We start from the raw sequence: 24,653 nt of genomic DNA on the forward strand, positions 1-24,653 counted from the left end.
TTCAGCAGCCATTGTGTGGGCAGCCTTAAAGGGAAGGCAAAAGACAAATGCTTTTTGCTTGTTCTGGAGGGGGAAAAACATTCTTCAAATGGTGTACTTGTGCTCTAACAGGAAGCAGTAGCCCCAGGCCAACCCACTGTGAGACCATTGGAAATGAGCTCTTTGAGCAGTTGACTTTGGGCTAACGACAGGTGGTCAAGAGACAAATGGTGATCTCCTAAAAAGAGCGCTTGCAACAGATGATCAAAGCATCACCTTCACATGCTGGCTGTGCATTCATCTTGCAGGGCACATTGGCAAGCATCAGTTACCACCAAAAATAATAATTGTCATCAAAAATTTTTAAAAGGAGTACAATCTAGGCCATGTATGCCATTGCTTTTTTTTCTTTTTAAAAAAAACTAAATACCATATTCTTCACAATCTCTGTCATGTACATACCAATTCTTAGCTTCAATTATATGATATGTTTTTACTTATGATACCTTCAAAGTGGCAAGCAACAGTGTATTCTTTGAAATGCATTGAACCCTGAGCCAGGTAATGTAAGAACTATGAAGATAACTCAGGTATGGATACTTTCAAAAAGATTATGACCTATTAGTAGAATTAAGACCTGTAAATAAATAATGATAAAATAGTAGAAACAGTCAGTGCCTGAATTGAGACATGGAATTTGGATAATTTTGATGCAAGAGAGATTGTTTCTAGCTGTGGCATCTGGGAGTGCATGAAGAGTCTAGACATGGAAAACATTTGATCTGCCCTTATTTCGTTGAGCTGACAAAACATTAATCTGCTCTGCCCTCATCTCGGCCAAATCATTATCAAAGTGTACATAGTTTCTTACAGGTGAGGAGGTCCATTTAATTCTCAGTTGGCTTATTACCTTCATTTTCAGCCAATTATAATAAAGTGTTATGATAATATTACCTTTATTGTCATGTAGTTCTCATTAATCCTTGATATTAGTTACTCAATTTATGTTGGGGCTACATCTTGATAAATCCATCATATGTTGAAAATAGTATTAAGTTGAAAATGTATTTAATGTACCTAACCTGCTGAACATCATAGCTTAGCCTAGTCCACATTAAACATGCTCAGAACACTTACGTTAGCCTACAGTTGGCCAAAATTGTCTAATACAAAGCCTGTTTTATAGTCAAGTGTTGAATATCTTACATAATTTATTGAACATTACACTGAAATTAAAAAAACAGAATGGTCGTTTGGATACTCAAAGTATGGTCTCTACAGAACATGTATAGCTTTCACACTATCCTAAAGTTGAAAAATCCTAAGTTGAACGATTGTAAGTCGGGGACCATCTATATTCTCTCACTGATGATATTTTGTGAAAGTATATATTATCTTATGGTAGATTTAAAAGAGTATGCTAATGTTCTACTTTCTTGTTAAATTTATATGTATCCACAAATTTGTATAAAACGTTTTTGAAACTATTAATATATTTTATGGTAGACACTGTTCAGTTCAAGAGGTCCTTATTATCACAGGATAATAGATCTCTATTAAACTGGGAACCAAAATTTCATCATAAATAAAGGTTATATTGGGACTTTAAGTTGGTAAAATGAAACTACAATTATGAAAATATGTTCATAGTTAACACAATTTAAGTTCTAATAGCTTCTAATGTGCTATTAGAAGAAAGAATCAAGTGCTATCTTTTTGGGAAGAGGAGCAATTTTTACAGCAAAATTGTAGACTAGGCTAATGAATAACTTACATGATAAAAAGAGGCTCATTAAAACATACACAAAAGGCTTTATCAGCTTTCTCTTCATTTTTTTTATATTCCTGTCCTTCTGGATTCATCTTTTTCAGGATTTTATTCTCCAGTTGTTAGCTGATATGATCAGATCATTTATCAGTATCTTTGCCTATGATTCTCCCTGAAAGACTTTGACACCCTGAGTCGGGATAAAGACTCCTTTAAAAGGGAGGAATGTTTGAGTGACAAACTTTTGCCTGAGATCACTTCATTAGTTAATTTTTTCTTATTTAGATGACTTTTGCTTCTTGATACTTCATAATTTTGGAGTCTCAGATAATGAATTCTTAATAATACCCTAAATGACAGTATTATAAATTTGTCTATTAATGTAAATTCCCTCTGAGAAACTTTAATAAATACCTAAGCAACTAGAAGTCTCCATTGAATTAGTTCTGCCCATTATTTGGATTTTCTGAGAAGAAGGGAAAAAATGACCACAGACCATAAAGATACTAAAGATTATTTAGTTAAAAGGCACTCTTCAGACTATGTATAATTATAAATTTAGCCTAATTCTCCTACCCTTCCTATAACTTTCATCTTATACAAAGAGATTTGATGTTCAGACATTGATCTTCTATCATTATTGGATTATCATTCCCATACGTACACATGTGCAAGTGTCTGCTGTCCTCAATTTATTAAATAATCCTAGAATGTTGGTTTAGACTGCATAGCTTTAGACCAGCAAGAATTTAAAATACTGTCTATTCAATCTTTACTTTAAGAGAACCTGTTGTCTAGAATGTTTTTGACATATACTTGGATCTTCCTTTTGCTTCTTTGGACTTTTCACTCTTTCCTTGAATGTACAGATGATGGGGTGAAGAGGGATTCTCTCTACTTGTCACTGGGCTTCCATACATAGTAAGAAGGCCGACTCCAGGGAGCTGCGTCGCAGTCCATATTTGAGATGGAATTTAGCTTGGGTCTCTGCTTTAATATCAAAATTATTTGCACTTCATATTCTGCTGCTTATGTCTTCTATAAATATTTTTCTCTTGGAATAGACATTGTTATTAGAAAATATTTAATTGATCATATATTCTATCCTCTAATTTATTTCATTCTTATATTTTGCCCATACACTAGAAAGCTCTATACTGATCTCTGCATCCGGGAGTACTCTGGTCTCTTATTTTATATAATGGTACAAAATAAAAGTTCATAATCTTAAGTTCCTAAATTTAGGAGCCCAGTTTCTCTGTAAGAGAGGCCTTGAAACAGTGCTTCCAACCCTTGATTAAATAATTTGATTAACTGAGCTTGAGCATTCTGACTTGTCATGATTTCACCACACTTCCTTATCATATCCAAAATGGAATAATTTAATAAATTTCCACTGTGCTTCCACTTGCCCTTCATCTCTGAAGATTAAAGGGTCCTCATCTTTTTTGTTATAAGATCAGCATCAGTATTCGAACCTCCTCAGAAACATGAATTGCCCTGCTGTTTATGTTCCTTCTTCAATCAGGGCAACCAGTCTCAAACATGGTACCCCCATGATTTTGAACAAGGGTTAGTTGACTTTTCGTTTTTCAGTATATCTGTTTGAAGGTCCATTTTGGGGTACCTCTTGGCTATACAAAAATGTCAGGTTTTTGATTTCATAAAGTAGGTTATAGCTATTCCTGGATTTCTTTTCCAAGCCCACAGTTCTTTAAAAATAGTTACAATAGAGTTTCCGTTCATCTTTAGATTTTTCTCTTTTCATCACTTATCTTTGAATTTCTTTTGCTCCTGTGATCTTTCTTCTTAAAAATTGTTCTTTTACTTTAGTTGACTCTCTCTTGAGTTTTTAGGTGTGTTAACTTACCTTACTGGTAAGCTTAGAAGTAGGACAGTTTTTGGTTTGCTTGTTTTTACTTGACATCCTTTTTCTATTTAGTCTTCACTCAGCGGGGTTTATATGAGGGCTGTCTGGAAAGTATCCAGCCATGTAATGTGAAAAATATATTAACAGTGGCTGGATACTTTCCGGATAGTCCTCGTATATATCTGCATATAACTTTGTCAGAGTTGCTCCTGCATTCAGCTAAACCCCCTCAGTGGTAACTGATAGCAAGACTAGTCAGCATGCATATATGTTTTCTGTAGCTATGGAGGTATGTCTATATACACCAGCCCTTAGAGCTGGAAGATACATACCTTCAGAATAATCCAGTGTAAACCCAGCCCCAGTTTACGGATGATGAGCCCAAGGCCCAAAGTTGGACAGCTTGTATGTGATTAACTGCCACTAAAATGCAGACCCAGAATCTTCATTGGGTTTTTCTTCTACTCATACTATGCTGCTTTGCCACTCAGCTAAACAGTAGCAGAATCTAGGCCTGAACCTGGGTGCTGTGACTCACTCTCCAAAGCTCACTGTTATACCAAACCACCTGGGTCCCTGTGTTCTCTACTCAGACTATGAGGTAGAATGTGATCCTCGGTTCACTCACTCTGAGAAAGTTAGTGATCCTTTCTAGACTTGGTTTCTTCATTTGTAGACTGGAGGAGCTAGCCTAAATAAAGAATCCACAAGGATTATTTCGACTAGAAGGTAATGATATTTGTGCTCATTTTAGTGGGCTGTGCTACCTACCACCTTTAAAAAACTGTCTTGCTGAAGTGCTTTGCTACTGTCTGAACCTCTGAGGAGAGAAGCATGTTTAAGTGGAATGTGCATTCCTTTTCCCCATCATCTGATAATTTAGTGCCACAATTTTCATCACAAAGTGCAGGGCAGGCCAGGAACCTTAAAAGCATTTAGAAAAACAAAATTATAGGATGTACCAAGTAATGAAGAGTGCACATTCTGCATGCACTTAGGGAATTAACTCCACTTCCTGCCTATTCCCATTCATTCTTAGTGCTCAAGTGCTTACCTCAAATTTGAATGTCTATGACTGGCATAAAGTAGAGAAGACTTTATTTTATTTAAAAATAAGAGTCTGCTCATATGAGGTTGTTTTGGAACTAAATGCTAGGTGATTTAGTATGCTTCTTTTTGAAGATTCATTTATCTTCTCTCTATAACCATTGTTAAATGGAGTCAGTATAGATTGAATAATGTAAATATAACAAAGTACCAAAATTCCATGAGGTTTAGGCTTATAATCAATAAGATTTTAATGAAAAGAAATCATAGATTATTAGATTTGAAAAAGACCATAGGCTTTTTGGGAAGTGGGGGACATTTACTTATATTAATGATGAAAAGCTAAGTGGCTTGCCCAAAGTTACATGTCACACTGTTAGTTTGTTAAAAGACTGAGTCCCCAACCTGGGTCTCCTTAGTTGTATTCCAATGTTCCTTCTACTAAAACCATTCTGATTTGGCCATTCTAAGGTGGCTTTATCTGTTAGCAAAGTGAAACTGCCACAAGTTGCTAATAATACAAAGTGCCCTTTTTTTTTCAGTTGCTTTTTGGATGCCAAGAATTCACCAAGTGTTTGATTAGGGAAGATATACCAGCTGTATTTACTTAGCAACTTTGTTGAAATATTTATTAGTACCCAGCTCCAGCATAGTTTATGGGTACTTTTAATGATTTTATTTGTATATGTGTATGTGTTTGTGTTCTTGACTTTGAGTACTGTCAGTTTTCTAGATCCTCCATTTTTCATAATCCTGTACTGTAGAAGACAAAGGGACAGAGATGAATAGGGGGAAATAAAGATAAATGCAGTGTCTTATTGCCTGCTAACCAGCCATTTCAAAGGTCTCGAGAGAGAAGATTGACAGCACTGTACTGAGAACTGAGGGGGCAAAGTGCCTATTATTTGTCATCCCCTTGCTGTTTCCCCCCATGCCTGAAGTGAGGAAGAACTAGACATATATGAGCAAAGATTTCCTCATGGCCCAGGTGAAGCATTCCCATAGGAAGAGTTTATTGAGCGCCTCTTCATGCCAGGTGCAGTCCTAGGTGTTTGGGTGTGTATTGTTGAAGAGCAGAACTTTGTCCTGTCCTCCTAAAGCTCTCAGTTTAGCAGGATGGCTGCACAGATAGTAAACCAGTAAGCAAACAGATATATCAAGAAAAATGGTCAAAAGTTTTGTGAAAGAAAAGTCCAGAGTACTGTGATAAGGCATAATGAGGAGGGAGACCTACTTGCTTTGTGGTCTGGGAGAGGCTCTTGAGGAGTGACATTTAAACTAAAACCTGACAGAGCCAGCATATAAAAAGCCTGGGTAGTAAACTGAGCATTCTAAGGCAGAGAGAATAAGTGCAAAGGCCCTAAGATTGAAAAATAAATTTAGGAGCTATTTGGGGAACTGAGCGACTAAGGGGAAGGAGGAGAGGGGCATGGGGAACTGAGAGACTAAGGGGAGGGAGGAGATGGGGATAGAAAGGCAGACAGTGATCAGATCATGAGTACTGAGTATATTTATCTCCTCTTAGATTAGTTCCCTGTAGATCATTTGTTTCTTATTGAGGTCTATGTATCATTCTGTCTCTTAGAGCTAGATGGATTTTAGTGGGATTACCCCAACCTTGAGAGTAACTCAGAGGGAATATCAGAGAAGCAGGTTCCCAGTTCAGCCTCTTTAGGAAAGTGGTGGTGGTCCCTCGGCTTCAGCACCTGGGGCTACCATAGCATTCTTTTTTATTTATTTATTTCAGCATATTATACCATAGCATTCTAATAGTCATGTAACACCACTTCTCTGGCTCAGCCCCAGCTTGCAGAATAGGTGGACCTTTGTCCTCTCACAGTCCTCTAAGCCACTTTGGGAAATCCTCTGACTGCATCTCACACATTCCCCCACTGCCAGGTGGCATCCACTGTCATAGTCTTCTCCCCTGACATGAGCCCTGTGACTACCTAGTTCCCAATTTACCTCCCTAGTGTGGGCTGGGCTGGTTCACTGTGTATGCCACTGTCGGCCTTTCCTGCTGCTGATTCTTGTCTTCCGATAAGCAGTATCTCTCTCTGTCCTTTCCTAATCTGTGTCCCAGCATTCTCCAACAGCTTTCTGGTTGAAGTAGGAGAATACTTCTCTTAGTAACCAGTTCACAAAGGAGTGTTGACCTTCTTTATGCTCCTGGTCTGTTACAGATTCTCATGCTATGAAGCCCCTGCTTTTTATTACAGTCCCTTTTCTTAATCTCAGTTTAAGTGGGGGTTGGGAGAGGGGGCTGGGATAGAAAACAATCTGAGGAAGTATTCCTGGCACTGCATCTAGAATCTTGCATCTCCCTTTGGCCCTCATTTAGCCTTTTTCCTTCTGTGTACCTTGCTTAGAAAGCATTTCTTCCTAGAAGGCATATTCATCTTCCTTGCCCCTATCTCCAAATTCCATTTTCTTCCTCCTCAAACTCGAAGACATACTTGAGCCTGCGGGTTACACAACTCTCAAGCTACGATTCTGGCCCTTACCCAAAACCTTGGGGACAAATGTGTTCTAGGATTTCATAATTTTGGGGTTTTAGAATGGGAATATGGCATATTATATAGTACCTAATAATCAAGTAGTAATTCTATAGCACACCACACGAATGTTCACATTGGATGGGATAAAGAATATAAGTGGTCTCATGTCAGTTCAGATTTTGCCTCTAAGTGAATTTGCCATAAACTTAGAAAAAGCTTCCAGTTTTTAGACTATTTGGAGGGTTTTGGAATTATAGAGGGATTATGAACCTGTATTCTAAATACCATGTACCAGGGTACATGTATGTACCCATGTATATACCAGGGTACATACATACAAAACATGGTACATACGTACAAAAACATGGTAGTTAGAATTTCCCAGCTAAGTCTAAAGCTATCATAAAAGCTCATTTAAAATGAAATTATCTTCCCCACTCCCCTGCCAGTTAATCCATTAGAGTTAATATGACTTCTGTCCTTCCTCCATGACTGTGGAGGTTAGCATGAGTCAAGTTGATGGTATGGAAGAGGGTATATTCGTTCAGCGTAAGTTCTCCTTACCAGAACTGCTACACCATCTGGGATGGACAGATGGACATGCCATAGGAGGACAGCAGGAACCTACAACAGCTGCTGTTCAGAGAGATGATCAGGCACTCTTAGAATTCGCTGCAACTTGGCTGTGAACTGCATTGTGGATGCCTAGCACATGACCTCTGCTCACTGAGGTGACTCACATGCAGCCTGAGGAATAAAATGCTCTTTTAAGCCAAAGTTTCAGACCCACCTTAAAAATGTCAACTACTGCAGATGCTGGCTGCATAGAGGTTCCTTGGCACACTAATATGGTTGAGTCCTTACTGCCTTTTTAAACTCCTCCTTCCCCAGTACAGAGTATTAGGGTTAAGATGACAATGGATTCATATGTTGTATTATAAATCTGTGTTTTTATATATATACTTTGCAATAAAAGGAGTATAAGAAAATACAAGCATAAAATCAAGTTTGTGCTGGTCAAGTAAACCTTTTCTTATTTATTTTTCTTATTCTTGATCCTTTCGACAAGAAAAAGTATTATTTAACATTTCATTCCTAGACTTCTTATGTAGAAGTACTCAAAGTGGAAAGTGAAATTGGGATGTTTTCAGTATTCTTGGAATTCTTTGAACAGTAATTTGAAAGTTTTAATTCTTCTGTCTTCACCATTGTTTATTTATGTTCTAGAAAATGAAGAAGTCAAAGAAACGACTTTACGAGAGCTTAAAATGCTTCGGACCCTCAAGCAGGAGAACATTGTGGAGCTGAAGGAAGCCTTTCGTCGGAGAGGGAAATTGTACTTGGTGTTTGAGTATGTTGAAAAAGTAAGTCACTAGTTGCCAATAGGCAGATTTTCCTGATTCTTTTCTTTAAGGCTGTTTCTGACATTATTGAAGAAAGTATCATTGTCTGGTATGACTCATCAATGTACTCATAATCTGAGGACTTCGAAAATGAGGGCATTATTCATAATCACTAGAAGCCCTGAAATAAATTTAAGGATTTTACACAATTTAACTATACAGAGATCATCTTAAGTTTAAACAGCATATTGATTTGGCTTCTGAAGTCTTAGACTCTATGTTCAACAAGAAATTTTTAGACTTATTTTAATTAAACCTAAACAAGGCCTCTATGAGGGAGAAACAGGTAAATTGACAGTGATGGTGTGGGAGGTAGAGGTATGTGTAAGGTTCCAGGCAAACACAGGCCGGGTGTCTAAATCAGACCTCGGGTGGTGAACGGGCAGGCTCTTGAAGCAGCCTCTTTTGAACAGCCAGTATTCTGGCTTTGTTTGCAGGAAGGAGATGTGCCAGGAGGCCTAAGGTAAGGCTTGAGGCAGTAGATGAGACCACAAGTAAGGAATTGGAAGCAGGGGAGAAAGAAAGAAAAGCATGTGTTGTCTGAGTTGTCAGCAAGCACACTTGCCTTAGCACTCTTTTTTTTTTTTTTTTTTTTAAGCCAGTCAAATTTAGCAGTGGGGAGTTGAATACCATGCCTTAGCACTCTTTAAACTTGTCGGTGACAATTTTAATGACACGACCTAAGGGCAAATGTATGCTACAGTAATCAATAATGTGTGCTTAGGAATTTCTTTATGAGAGAACTGGTGACCTATTGCAGTTGGTTAAGAACTTAAACAAATAAGCACCTTAACAACAGTAGAAGAAACTGGAGTCAGGAAAACCTTTTAGCAGTTTCCTTGATGAATAAATAGATGGCACCCACCAATTTCCTGTGCTATTATCTAAAGAAGGTTGAGATGAGAGAGGTTTATGTTTGCTGTAGGTCCATGCCTAGGTGCTAACTATACCATAAATGATGGAGTATCACCATTTTCATTACCAAATGGAAAGCAGTGTTGCCGAAATGACTCACCAATAACATGACCTCAAATTCATTCAGCTTTTACAAATTAGTTTTCAAAATAAAAAATATATACGTAGTAATTTCATTATTTGCAAACTTGAAAAATACTAGAAGGTTCTTTGTAGTTTTAAACCACTGCTTTTATTTTCCTTTTCCAAAATCTGTTTTAAGTTTCTTTTTCTGTGTCAATTTAGGTATTCTCCCAAGGTATCTTCTCTACAAAAATAAAGCTAAAAGTTGATTTTTTTAAAGTTTTTTTTTTCCCCCAAAAAGGATTGCTAAAGTAGGATCCCTAGGAAAATGAGATGCTCTTTATTTTTTAGTTGTCGCAAATAATCATGCAGTTTGCAGTTTTCACTGCCAAATATTAAAATTTTGACAGGTCTATTTCAGTTTTTTCTGTTCTACTCGTGATTATTCATGATTAATAAAATTTAGTATACCTCTGTGTATGTTTTCCCAATGGGAAAGACAATTTGGTGTGTCTGAGATCTCTTTCCTGGTAAAAGGGAGAGCTGCTACCAGAACTCCAGTCTTGTGACCCCCAGGCCTGGGATTCTTTTCCTGGCCCTGTGGTTCTTAGGTGGAAGGTGACCACCATACCTGCCCATTAGTGGCAGTGCCTAACAGTTGACAGTGTGTTTCAGGAGGGCAAGGAGAAAGATGCCATAAGGGGTAGGAGATAGGTAACAAAGACTCAGAATTACAGTGGCTTAAACAAAATGGAAGTTTCTTTCTCCCTCACATACATATACAAAGGTAGGCAGTACAGGCCTAGTATGGCAGCTTTGCTCCATGGTGTAGGAGGCTCAGGCTATTTCTGTCTGCCTTTCTGCTCCACCACCACTGAGATGTGGCCTTTGTCCTCAAGGTCAGGATAGAGCTCAAGCTGTCAATCACATCCCATTGGCCAGGATGTAGTTGCATGGCCACACTAGCTGCAAGGCAGAGGGGAAATGCACCCTTTGTTCTGGGTAGCTAGGCCTCCACTCAAAAATTGTATTCCTATGGAATAAAAGAATAGATATTGGGGTACAATATCTCTGCCACTAAGGAATTTACAGTGGACTATGAAAGATACAATTTGTTTTCTGTATTATAAAGCCCTCCTTTTCCTCCTGTGAATTTGGGGCTTCCTGTGTATTTGTTAATTGAAATAGGCAATTCAAATGGAGAATTATAAAAAAAGATTCACATATACTTTAAACATTTTATTTTAACTGGAAACATAAATACTATATATATTCATTTGTCACCCTTTAGAGGTAGGGTCAAGGCCTTTTGCATATTGCTCTTCTGATTGGCCTTTTTTACATACAGCATACACATAATGCATCTTTAAAGTGAAGGAAAAGCTCAAAAACACTTGCAAAGCAATCTGGATGGAGAATCCTTTAATATATATGCTTATTACCACCAGCACCCATGCCTTGCCAGTGTTTTATAGTTATCTCACTCACATTTGATTAGACAGCAATATGCTTAGTGGCTTTCTTTTGTTAAGTCTTTCCAAAGCATTCAACTTTGTTTTCTTATAAACAGCAACTCTTTAAAAAATATTATTTCATTGGTTTATATGATATAATTATATTAAAATAACGAATACATCCATTATAAATAAGTACAGCAGTAAGCACAACTGATGCTTTACAGGTATACAACTCAACTGGTGAGAACAAAATTGTGAGGCTGTATTAGAACAGTGTTTTTTTAACTTTTTGGTCTTAGGACTCGTTTACACTGACAATTATTAGGAACTCTAAGAGCTTTTTATTTATGTGGGTTTTAGCAATGTTTCTCATTGGAAGTCAAAACTGAGCAATAGAAAAATATTCATTTTAAAATAACAATAAGTCCATTACATGTTAATGTATATAAGTTTGTCAGTCATTCTTACAAGTAAAAAATGGTGTTTCATGGAAAAAGCAGCTAGTTCAGCTTGCATTGCAGTCGTCCAAGTGCTTTTCCTAAAGACAGCCATCATGCAGATGGCACATATGCAGCAGACGGGCTTTATGTGTATTCTTCATTTTATCATATAGATTCTTAATAAGACATATACTCAAGAATCGAAGCTTAGTAAAGGTAGTATTTTTTACTGCTTTATCAAGGACATTCTTACCTAAAACTGCTGCTTTTTTCTTTAACTGCAAGGGTCAGTTGGATTAACAAATCCAATGCCTTGATTCATGCCAGGGTGCCAGCAGTTTACCCATTGTTGCTTTGTATCATCAGTGTAAATGCCAATACAGTGAAAAAGGGAAGTGTCTGAGTGTTACTACAAATATGGTTTCGACTTCATGGGCCTTCTGCAGGGTCTGACACTGTGGAGATCTGCAGGTCACACTTTGAGAACTGCTATCCTGGATGCCACCTACAAACAATAAGCTAAGATAATGCTGGTGTGGGCCTTAGACATTGTGATTTACAGAGGGAATGGAGAATGTTTGGTTAATGTATAAATTCAGTGGAAACTGGCTCAGTGGAGTTTCTACTTAAGAAAAAATTTTGCATGAATTTTATTTAGAATGGTCTCTGACTCTAAACTAAGGATTTTGATTATTGAATTGTTTAAGGTCTGTGAGTTTTTATTTCAACAGTATTTTCTAGCCTGTTTTAATTTTTGTACTAAATGTGTTGATCATATCTAATCTTAGGGACTTTTCTTTTCTTTTTTTCTTTTAAGAATATTGCCCAGATCTTCCAGAGATATTTTCAAGTCTTGATTTTATTGCAAGGTTCTATTGAAGATACATACTGTTCTGTGTTAAAATAATTGTTTTCCCCCACCCCCTTTATACATTACAAGGTCATATCTCTACTTTGTATTGCTTTTCCCTTCAAATTATTCTAAAATAATGCCTGAAAAGCTTTAGAGGGAGTGAAAAGTACATAGGGTTATTTTTTGGAGCATCATTGCCGAGTAGTAAAAATGGAATTTCTCATAAAAGAAAGGCTTGATTTAATGCAGTATCCTGATTCAACATGACAAAAGTTGTAGATGGAAAGCAATAAATAAAAGCAATAAAAAATTACATGCTGTGTATTGGATGAATTATCTAAGATGTTTTTAAAAAAAACTGTTAATACATAATTTGTGGGCCTACCTAATTTTTGAAATTAATGACTCTAATTTTAGAATATGCTTGAATTGCTGGAAGAAATGCCAAATGGAGTTCCACCTGAAAAAGTAAAAAGCTACATCTATCAACTAATAAAAGCTATTCACTGGTGCCATAAGAATGATATCGTCCATAGAGGTGAGTATGAGATTTTAGAAGTGGAAAATATTTTAAAAAATACCAAATAAAGTTAACAAAATATTTCATATATTGACATTTCCTTTTAAATTTATTATTTTGAAAGTACAGGATGTGAGAAGTCATTTGCTTTCCAGATCTCCTTTTGCATCACCAAAAGGATTGATCACAAATTTATTTGAATATTATGAGACCTCCATGTTCTAAGACCTCCATATCCAGATCCACTCTCAAATGTAGAAATGCCTAGTGATATAAGAAAGCTCAACAAATGTGAACTTTGAAGCTTACTTTGTGGTAGGGGGACCATTTATTTGGTCCTATAGGTAGGCCAGGTAATGTGAAACAACCCAGAATCAGGCTTTATAGGTGGTCCCTAAGTCACTGATCCCCATTTGGTACTCACCTCTCATTCTCTCTTACACCCACAATCTCTAGTATGTGTCTTCACCTCTTCATTTCCCCCACCCATTAGTGAAAGTGTTCATTGTCTGCAGGTTGTAGGCATGATCAACCTTCCATAAAGACCATAATTACATGTCCATAAACTCTTTTATTTTATCCTTTACTACCATGAAGTGGGTGGTTTATAGCAATAAAAGGGAAATTACTTGCTTAGTATCATCTTTGACTCTATATCATTTATCTTCTCCTAATATCTCTCTTGCATTGCAGAGTTTTACAGTAGTGGGATACAAATTAATAAAATAATGAAGCTAAAAGATGTTTATCAGAAATATTGGCAATATTCACTTCTTAGCTTTGAATTATCAGATAAATGAATGCTACATTTTAATTTACCTATACAAACACACAAAGATGTCACTTTAAAAATAGTATTATTTTTAAGAATAGCTTAAAGGTCATATGGAGAACACCAACCTCTATTATTTCTAGAGACAGTTCATATTTCTCTTGCATTTGATGCTCATAGCAGTTACCTTATCAAGGTTGTTAGATAGATCTCCAAGTCAGCTGGCCATCTAGTGTCTAGGTTAATGTTTCTAATTACAGTCTCTATAATAGTTTGAGGATATTAATGAGGAGCTAAATTATTATAGCTACATTTCCATCATGGCACTGTGAAGTGTCATGGTAATACACTTGGTTAAGTGTATCATCAGTATTTTGTGAGGTAAAAATAGTTTCTTGAAATGTGTTGCGAATTAGTGGTATGAACTATGATTCTGAAATCTACAAATTTTACTACCTCTGCCTTTATCCATTTGCACCTCCACCATATGATATAGATGATGGGTACTATACTCTAAAAATAGAATCGTGAGATGCCTCCCAAAGGGAGAATTCACTTGCATTTTCTATGAATCTCTACTCCTACCACATCTTCAAAAGATCCATGGAAAAAATTAGAAATCTTAACTTGACTCCTCCAGTATAGCTTCAGAATTAGACATTGATAATTGTGAACCACACAGAAAAGCTAAGGAGATGTAAATATAGAAATTATATAGAAAACCAAAACAGGAAGCATATCTTGTATTTTTTTCTTCCAGTAAATATAATGCTAGCTACTTACTCTCATATATTTTTAAGGTATCTTCTGGATATAAACATTTTATATTCTATCTCCAAAAATTTGTATTATTAGTATTTTATGAAGTAAAAATAGTTTCTTGAAATGTATTAGCCTAGATTCATTCATTCTTAAATTTCCTTCTGAGACCCAATTAGTCCTTTTAAGATTTAAAGAGAAAAAAATTGCTTTTGAAATTATGACCCTGCATGTTTCTCAAAAAGAAATTAATTGAAACTTTTATGTACCAGCATCAAATGTGTTACTCTGCTTTTCACTGCCACAGTTTTCTATTCAAGTTACTCTAGATATTTATAATTAGATGCTGTTTTCTGGTGATCTAACAGTGTCAATCAGCAGAACATAGAACATTTTTACTAATTGTTTTTTAATCTTCATACTCTAGATATAAAGCCAGAAAATCTCTTAATCAGCCACAATGATGTTCTGAAACTGTGTGACTTTGGTAAGTTAAAAGAAGTTGAATCCTGCTACTTACAGAATTAATTTAACACATAGGTAGCTTTTAAAGGCATATTAAAAGTAATTTTTATGTTTTGACATAAATTAGCAGAGGAACATTGTATTGGGTCATATGTTCAAAACTTGATTGCTACAGAAGTACTACTCTCTCTTTGCTTTGCACAGTATTGTCTACTATTTTAAAAAATTTATCCTATGGTATTTATTTAGTACGAATTCAAAGCAAATACATGCATGTGCATATATTCATAAGCCCAGTACCTAATGACCCCAGAAAAAGAATTTTCTGAGAACTATCACAATGGCCTTTTGGTTTGAGTAGGATAAAAAAAATATTTTAAACGTTGATAGAAATTGTTCTAGGTTTATTCATAAACGCTAAAAATATGCCTATACAAATATACACATATGTGCATGCAATAGTTATATATCTATAAGGTCAAAAGACATTTTAGAACACTTTATTTCCTCTGAATGTTCAATGAATAAGATTAGTAATTGATATATAAAATTTTAGCTCTTGATTGAATGTATAGGAAACTTTTTGAGTTGTATTCTCTCCTATTAGAAAATCGTGTGTCTCCCATATAGATAAGTCTGTATTAATCACTGTTAAAGATTTAAATGAAAATAATTCAGAAAAGTTTTTAAATTATAAATTAGAGTGTTTAGGTCATGGGTCACTTTTTAAAATTATAGTTTTGCCTAATTAATATGCTAAAAAGTAAGAACTTTATTTTTTAAAAATTTTTTGTATATTCAAATATAATCATAAATACGATGTGAACCTCTCCCTATATAACTAAGAATCCATCCTTATCATAAGCAGAAATTAGATTAGTACATAGATGCATTGCACAAGTGAGAAACAGAAGTATTTTAAGAATTCACATTGTAGAAGGACCCAGTTTGTCTAGTATAGCAATTAGAAGCATGTGTAGCTCTTTTCACTCAGTATTTTCAAAAAAATTGAATATTATGAACCTGAACCTACTTACTTGAGAAAAAATGTTTTGCAGGACTTAATTTTCTTCTTACTTTATGGTAAGAAATACTGCAAAGATGAGTCTTGGTATATCCTAGATTTTTAGAAATATGCTTAGAATAAAAAGGAAATACTGAATACTGTATCTAAAAGATTTTGATCTTGGCATTTTTAGCATTTCCTTAGCATTATGAGTTTCTGGAACAGTATCTATGCCTCAATTCCTGTCTGTAATTGTAGTCACTACCCAACACTGAGACTTTTATGTACCTCATACACCATTTACTGAGCATGCATGTTTCTATGGGTTGCTGATCTGTCTAAGCTCCAAAGTTACTGAAATTATAAAGCAAGTTATAAATACAAAAGAAATGCCTGTAGAATGGTTAATAGTAGGAAAAGAGTATGTCTGGTCTAGCATTATTTCCTAAAGAAAAGACTATTTTAAATGGTCAGGAAGTTCTTCCTGGCAGCAGCACATATGACACTCTGTGTCCTGTGCATCCCCAGTAAAGACTTCCTAATTGCTTTCACTCCTACAGCATGCAGCTCCTTTGTCTGACCTGAACAACCCCATTCAAAAATACAAGTATTTCTTCAAAGTATGTCATACAAAGAAATATTGATTAACTGAAGTTAGGGGTTTTGTTTTTTACTATGGTTTTTATTTTTTACTGTTTCGTTTTAAGAAACACTATTATCCATATTTCAGAACTGACATATCCCTTAATTTTGACCCTTAATTTTAGTGTTCTGGTTTTCTGTAACTTCACAATGAACCTATATTGCATTTGGTGAGTTAGATGAGTAACTAGCTTATCCTGCTACCTTATTTTGTGGCTATGCAGTGGCCCCCAAACCTTTTGAAAGGGTTGGGAAAAAAGTAGTGGTAGAGTCTATAAGGTAATTAAGATACCTCTAGTATGCTTCTCTGTAGTTAGGAAATGATAGTAATTTTGGCCTGCTTTGTTTCCATCACTGCCAACTGTTAGTTGTTTATATAATCGGTGGCACTGCTCAGCAACAATAGAAATACAAACACTGTTTAAGTCCCACATAGCAGAATTAATGACCATCGACAATATGCTACTTTGACTTTTAGTTCTTATAGGGCCTTCATTTTGTTCCTAAGATTTGTGTTTTGAGGGAAAGCTGATTTAAAAGTATGCTCTGATTGGTTATAAAAGCTTGAGGTGACTTTGAAAACATGAGTTTCTTTAGCATAGGGGAGAGACTAAATTTGTAAGTAAATACATTGTATATATTTCAAATGACATATGAACACCCTACTTTTTGAGATAATAAGCATACTATTAATAAACAACCCATTCAATAACAGTCATTATGTTCTTTTGATGTTCTTTTAAAGTATTAGTAGCACAGAAATATTTTGCCAACACGAAATTATTACTTCTTTTTCAAAGTTACAGCTTTTGGCTTTGCTATCTTTTAGGATTTGCTCGGAATCTGTCGGAAGGCAATAATGCTAATTACACAGAGTATGTGGCCACCAGATGGTATCGGTCCCCAGAACTCTTACTTGGGTGAGTTACTTTCCTAAAATAGAATGGCATGTATACATCTGCTGATCTTATATCATTGGCTTTGAGGTCATCTATGGAAAATAAGAACTTCATTTAATTAAATGTATCAGTTATATATTGCACTGTAACAAACCACCTAAAAACTTAATGATATGAAATAAGAACCACTTTATTTGCTCACAGTTCTGGGTGTCAGTAATTTGAGTTTGGCTGGATGGTTCTTCTGCTGGTCTCTCTTGGAGTGGTTCATGTAGCTACAGTCAGCTGGCAGGTCATCTGTGGGCTGCTTGGTTTAGGGTACTTCAGCTGCGACAGATTATGTCTGATCCATGGGGACTCATCCTCTGGAAGGCTAGTCCAAGTTTTTCATGTGATAGTGGGAGAATGCTGTGCTGTAGAGGGTAAGCCCCAAAGCAGAGGTGCTTTTCAAGCCTTTGTTTGCATGGCTTTTGCCTCATTGGACAAAGCATATTACATGCCCAATCCCTGATTCAGGGTATGGAGAAATAAATCCCACCTCTCAATGGGAGAAGTGGCAGAGCCACATAACGAAGTGGCATGCGTACAGAAATGGAAGAAATTACTGCAGCCATCTTTGCTAATAGTCTTCCACATTAAGAATGTGAATGTCCACACAGTTTGACACATTATCGTTTTTCATTCATTTATTCATTCATCAAATACTTATCAAGCATCTCTTAAGTCCAGCCACTTTTCCAGACACATGGGGTAAATATTGAACCAATTGCTATTTTTCTTCTGAATAATGTAAATCCAGTTTGATTATAAATGTTTTTTCAAACTAGTACTGTATTGATGATTTTCTCAGTAACACCTCTACATTCATCTACTTTATGCCCATTCTTCCACTTTCAATGTTCTTTCATTCATCTGTTAACACCAGACAAAGGTCTTCTGATAAGGTTCTTTTCTATTTGGCACATTACAACTTTAGAGCCAAAGAAGGAGCCTGTAGTCCTGTTCTCCATCATATAGTTTTATTAATAATTCTCTACCTACCCTAGTTGTAGTATTTTCTTATTTTCTCTAGATTATAGTTCCTTCTTTGGGACCACCGAAGAGTGGAGAAAGAAGTTATACTCTAGGTCAGGTGCGGTGGCTCATGCCTGTAATCCTAGCACTCTGGGAGGCCAAGGTGGGAGGATCGCTTGATCTCAGGAGTTGGAGACCAGCCTTAGCAAGAGCAAGACCCCGTCTCTACTAAAAATAGAAAAATTAGCCAGGCAACTAAAAATAGAAATAAAAAATTGGCCAGGCATGGTGGCGAGTGCCTGTAGTCCCAGCTACTTAGGAGGCTGAGGTAGGAGGATTGCTTGAGCCCAGGAGTTTGAGGTTGCTGTGAGCTATGCTGATGCCACGGCACACTACCCAAGGTGACCGAGACTCTGTCTCCAAAAAAAAAAAAGAGAGAGAAAAGAAGTTACGCTGTACAAATAAAATTAGACATAGTGGTATGTCTAATGATGACAAGATGACAAATGCATAAATTGTAGGGTTCATCTCTTACCTTTAGTGTGCTATACATGTATCTGGAGGACATAAGGAATTTAATTTTTAAATGATACTTTTTATATAACAATGTAAATTTCTGGATTTCTTCTGAAGAGGATGATGACTACATGTTTAATTTACTGACTGAGGGTTTGTTTTGATGTTAACTATTCATTTTCTAGTGTCTACTAGCCATCTGGTGGTAATTCTTGATTTGTTGCTGACCTAGAGCCTATAAGAATTATTGGCATCAGTTATTGAAAGCTTTACTAATTTTTTGAAATCAAAACCTTGCTTTATCTTGAGACATAAATGGTGATTAGTCAGTCACTTTATTACCTCTTCAACTTTGTGGACAGAGTTTAGAATTTCTGTGCTAATTGTTAATCTTGGAATTAGGATTGATTTTCTTTGTGTTTGTTTCTTCTGTGTACCTTTCTGGACTCACTGGGATGCATAGTTCATTTCCTTGTGGGAGGATTGGAATTTGAATTTACTGGACACTGTTAGAATGAACAAATGAATATGAAGTAGGTCCTTCTTAGAACCCCATCCAAGGGCTCAAGTATGGTAGAAAGACTCTTTATATTAATAATATGATTTTGTTTCTAAGACGGTCCCAAGGAGTTCATTTTGAGGACAGCCTTATTGTGAATCTTCAGAGTATTTGCTGCCTAATAGTATCTATAGGAAAAGTGAGGTTTTGTTTAAAGATGTGTGGTAGCTGCCAAAAGTAGATGGGGACAGTGCAAGTAATTAGAGCTAAAGTGAATATTGCTAATTAAGTGATTGTCAAGTACTAGTTGAAGAACCATGTTTGTGTAAAAGTCCCATTGAAATCAGTTGATATTTGCTTATACATTAAGAATTTACATTTTTATATATTCTCAAGGCTTTGTCCTTGACATTCAAAGTGGTTCCAGCTACATAAATTATTCAAATCAGATGACAAAAGAAAAATAACTTGTAGGGATGTGGAGATTTTCCATAGGTTTCTCCATCTAGCACTATGGAACAAGTTTTCTGTCTCTCAAACAGATGCAAAAGAAAGATGAGTATCCTTCTCTCCCCAACAAGCTACCAAAAAGATCTAAATGAAGTTTCCTTGTATGATTTTTAGGTTTTTGTGGGACGCAAATGAGATAAATGAAATATTGATTTATTATTGCAATGATTTATTATCATAGAAATATATTCTGTATAACATTAATCGTGCTTTAGTTAAAAGTTTTGTATTGCTACTATATTATTTTGGCATTCCAAAATTTTATTCCATATTGTTTTCAGATATTTTATTTTGGCTTTCCCTTCTTAAAGCTGGGATTATTTATCTTTGAAACATATATATGTTGATTCTTACTTAATCTGCCATAAATTGATTTAAGGGTATAACCTCCATATGTTAATAACAGCAACATTCCTTAAGCCCTCTGGTAAACTCAGACCGTAGAAGAGAGCTATAAACCCCCAAGTAAATTGAAAAAATGCTTTTTAGGGAAATAGCTATTATAGAGCCTGGTATAATAGGGTACCCCTATATTCAATTAAATAATACGATAGGGTTTAACACAGTCTTAGCTATTAGAAATTGTAATGCTAAGTAATCAAAGGTTAAATAATATTCAGTGTTTGTTTAAGAAGACATATAAGTCAATACATAGTACATTTTAATATACTGAACTCAAAAACGGGGTAAGATGTAACTTTTTGACATTTAGAGAGCTAAAGGATCATTACCTAGAAAATACATTTGTTGGGAACATTTCATTCCCCGGGTGAGGTGTTACTCATCAGATATGTGTACTGAATTAGAGTTTATTAAGCCATTTGTGTTTAATATATGTCCAGAGATGAACAGATTTCAAATTAATGATACTAAATTGTTATTAAATTGATAGCTTAATTAGCATAGGTTTATTCACTTGTGTTCTGAAATTTTACTTGGATAGCTGTACTTCCTTTTATTCACATGATACTTTTTAATTCCTTAAATACACAAATGTGCTTTAAATCATGAATCTATTCAAAATAATTTGGAAATTATTAAAACATTATATTCAGTTGCCAAGGTAATCTCTCCCTTTGCTTTTCAGAGCTCCTTATGGAAAGTCCGTAGACATGTGGTCAGTGGGCTGTATTCTTGGGGAGCTTAGCGATGGACAGCCTTTATTTCCTGGAGAAAGTGAAATTGACCAACTTTTTACTATTCAGAAGGTTCTAGGACCACTTCCATCTGAGCAGATGAAGCTCTTCTACAGTAATCCTCGTTTCCATGGTCTCCGGGTAAGAGGTTTTGCTAAAACCCAAAATGGAATCAATACTGCAGTATTTAAATCTTTGTTCATTGCATAATGAAATGTTAAACTATCCTTTGAATACTATTCCCTTTCCCATTACAATGTTTATAATCCCTACTATAATATTTTATTTCTGAATCTTATATAATATTTGTGAATTTAAAAAGTGGTCAGAGTTTGAAAGTGGGAGCTGCTAATGTGTTTTCTAATTTTGTAAGTTCCCATTTTTCAAAATCTTTTTTATCATATGCATTCTTATACTTTGAACTTTGGTTATCTTAAACCATTTCTTTGTCCAAAATCTTAAGTATCCCCACAAAGATACAAAATGTATGAACGGCTACAGCTTCTTTGAGCAAACATATTTGAAGTGATTTGAGGGTCATGAGATACTTGCATTCTGCAGATTTAAAGGTTCTTATTCTAGCAGATATGTTTTTGTCCATTGACAGCGAAATAGCAAATCTTCTTTTCAAACCAGTACATTGTACAAAACGTGTTTTCTGAGGATATGCTAAAAGACATCTTAGAAAGTATAAACTTTCCCCAAATGAGGAGCACCCAACTTGCAGAGGTACCTTATTGGTGTGCCCAGGGAGTTAAAGGTTGCTTCTCTCTTCCATCTACCCCCAAAGTGACTTTTTCAGTTTTCAACCACTCCTTTGGGCCAGCATGTCAATTGGTGGTCATTGTGGAACTGGAAAATAATCTCACCACCACTTCCTTTCTTTCTCTGAAATGCATAATTCTCAAACCACGTTACCTTGCCATTTGCAAAGCACCTTTTTTTTTTTTTTCCACTTTTTAGCCCTCAGTTAATTTCCCTTTGGAGACCACCACTGCTCATACCTGAGAGCCCAACACAGTCCCAACTAATTCCTGCTGGGCTTGGTGAATATGGGCAAAATGAATGGATAGAGGTGTACTCAGTGTGTCTTTTATCTACTTCCTGCTTTCTCTCATTCTTACAAATCTAAGTTACCTCAGGCAAGTTTGTCTTTTTTTCCTTTATTTTTGCTTTTGAAAGCCAAAATTTCACCAAATTCTGACCATTAATTAGGGTACAAACAGCAGATGTGGTTCAACAGGTTAGTTCAACTTTATTGAACATTTGTCATACTAGATGCTGAAAATGTGACAGTAAATAGGACTTGCCCTCAGTCTAGCAGAAAGGAAAATCTATTATATTCAGGAATAAAATTTGTCATAATTAATGAATTCCTCTTTCACTGAGAATCGATCTAAATTCTTTGTCATGGCCTGTGAGACCTTGCAGAATCCAGGCCCTTGTGGCTCATTGACCTCATCTCATACCTGTCTCCATCCTCCTCCCTCTCCAGATATTCACCACACTTCCCTTTCTTGTTCTTTGGCTTCCGCAAATATTCAAAGGTGTTTCTAGTTTCACGGATTTGGGACCTATGGCTTCTTCTCCCAGGAAGGTGTTTCCCTTGTGTGACTCCTCTTTATTCTGTAAATCTCAACTCAGAGAATGCCCCTTCTCTCTGGCCACCCAACATAGTGCCCCCACCTCCTTCCTAGTCTCTCTCTGCCATAGTACCCTTCTTTTTTCTATCATAACATTTATCACAGTATGGAATTATTTTGTCTATTTGTTTACTTGTTTATTATCAACTGTCTAGTCCTCCCCTACTAGAATATGAGTTCACTGAGGGCAGAAATCAACTGTTTTTTCACTGTATTTCCAGCATCTAACACAGAACCTAGCACATCTAGTAGGCATTCACTAAACATTTGAGGAGCAATTGAACCAATCTAGCTTTCCAGAATCTGTATTATCACCATTCAAGCTCAACTATATTCCATTTCTCTCTATCATCTCTGATGCTTCTTTCACCTTGTCACCTTTACCTAACTATTGACAACCACTCCCAAATTGATCTCTCAAACTTTCTCTCTTCATCTGTCATCTCTCATCTTCATCTCTCATCTGTTCACATTTCTCAAATTACACAATTAATTCTGTCTCCCTTTTGTTTAAAAACCTCTGCAGGATTGCTGGTGAAGTTTAAATTCCTTAGGATAGCACTGTGAAGACCCCTTGCTTTGAGCTCTCCAGCCTCTTCTCCACCCTTTTTTACCCTCTGCCTCTACTCTTCAGCCACACTGAACCTCTCACCATTTCCTTGACATGTTGCTTCTGCAGTCTGCATTTTCATTTCTATAATGCTGCCAACACTCACCCTACTTCTGTCTCCTCCTCCTCTCTCCCCCAGACTCAGGCCAAATGTCCTGTCTCTGTGAAGCCCTTCTAGACTATTCCAGGCAGAACAGGTGACTCCCTCTTCTGTGCTCCTATAGCACTCTGATCATATCTCTTTTGTAGCACCCATTGTATTCTCCTTTAAGTAGCTGTTTGCAAATATGCATATTCACTGGACTAATAAATCTCTTGAGAAAATGAACTGTTATGTTCACCATTTTACTTGTAGCACACCTAGAATAGTGCCTGCTAGGTTGAATAGTGTCTCATGATTAAATATTTGACCTCAGGATTTTACCACTAACTGTTGGAATATTAAGCTTGCTTTGCTAGCTGACTTGCTCTTGGCCTGGTTAATGAAGCTCTATGCTGGATTCTCTGAAGCAAGTATAAACAGATCTGACATGGTACTTGGCCTTCATAACTTATAAACTAGCTGAAGAATTAAGACTTTCATCCATAAAGTAATTAGAAAACAATATAATTTATAAGAAAGCGTGGCATATAATAAAGTACTATATTCTTTACTGTATTGTACTCTTTTCTAATATATCTCAATATGGTTTAGACCATGAAAAGTATCAAAGGTTCTGGAAAGCTAGAAGTCATAGTTGGGGATTCATTAGAGAAGGCATTATGGTGCATTTGAAATTTGAAATGGATATTGAAGAATGAATGGCATTTGAATTAGATAGGCCACATGAAGGATATCTTTTCCTCATTTCTCTGTGGTTCTGTTTGTTCACAGTCCTCCTCACTAAACAATATTATCTATAAAATGCTAGACAATATATGACAATGCTGCTTACAAATATTCTTCAGGGAAATTGCTGCTTCCATAACACTTGGACTTTTATAAACCTTAATACTTTTACATTTTCGTCTGAAAGTCTTTGTGATATTTTAACTAAGTTTAATTTCTTTGGAGGCTTAATAACATCTTTTGAGGGAAAGGTTTTCTTTTATGATATTACTTGAGAATGTCTGGGACAGATAGCTAAGCACATAGGGTGTGTAAACTGTAGGTGTTTGAGCCACAGACTCACCAGTAACCAGTCCAATGTGATGTGCATTTGGATTCAATTGTGTACAGATTGGAAAGTTAACAAGATGTTGCTCTAATGGTTTGCATTATTTAGAAAAAGTAACAATTGATGTCTCATAGTATAGGACATGAGCTCTGGAGTTAGACTACTGAAGTTAATGCCTGGCTCCATATTTACTGCTTGAATGACCTCAGGAA

At 35.9% G+C, this 24,653-nt stretch overlaps 1 protein-coding gene across 3 annotated transcripts in view; it reads left to right on the forward strand.

Moving 5' to 3' along the window:
- Nucleotides 1-24,653, forward strand: part of CDKL5 (cyclin dependent kinase like 5) — a 186,328-nt gene that overhangs the window by 118,108 nt on the left and 43,567 nt on the right. For all 3 annotated transcript variants that reach the window (XM_012784695.2, XM_012784690.2, XM_075999296.1), the window contains exons 5-9: nt 8,390-8,526; nt 12,711-12,831; nt 14,772-14,831; nt 17,287-17,377; nt 20,983-21,172. In XM_012784695.2, coding sequence (XP_012640149.1) covers nt 8,390-8,526; nt 12,711-12,831; nt 14,772-14,831; nt 17,287-17,377; nt 20,983-21,172 — 599 coding nt within the window. The remainder of the gene's footprint in view (nt 1-8,389; nt 8,527-12,710; nt 12,832-14,771; nt 14,832-17,286; nt 17,378-20,982; nt 21,173-24,653) is intronic.

This window comes from Microcebus murinus, chromosome X, assembly GCF_040939455.1.
Source record: "Microcebus murinus isolate Inina chromosome X, M.murinus_Inina_mat1.0, whole genome shotgun sequence".
NCBI classification, from domain to species: domain Eukaryota; kingdom Metazoa; phylum Chordata; class Mammalia; order Primates; family Cheirogaleidae; genus Microcebus; species Microcebus murinus.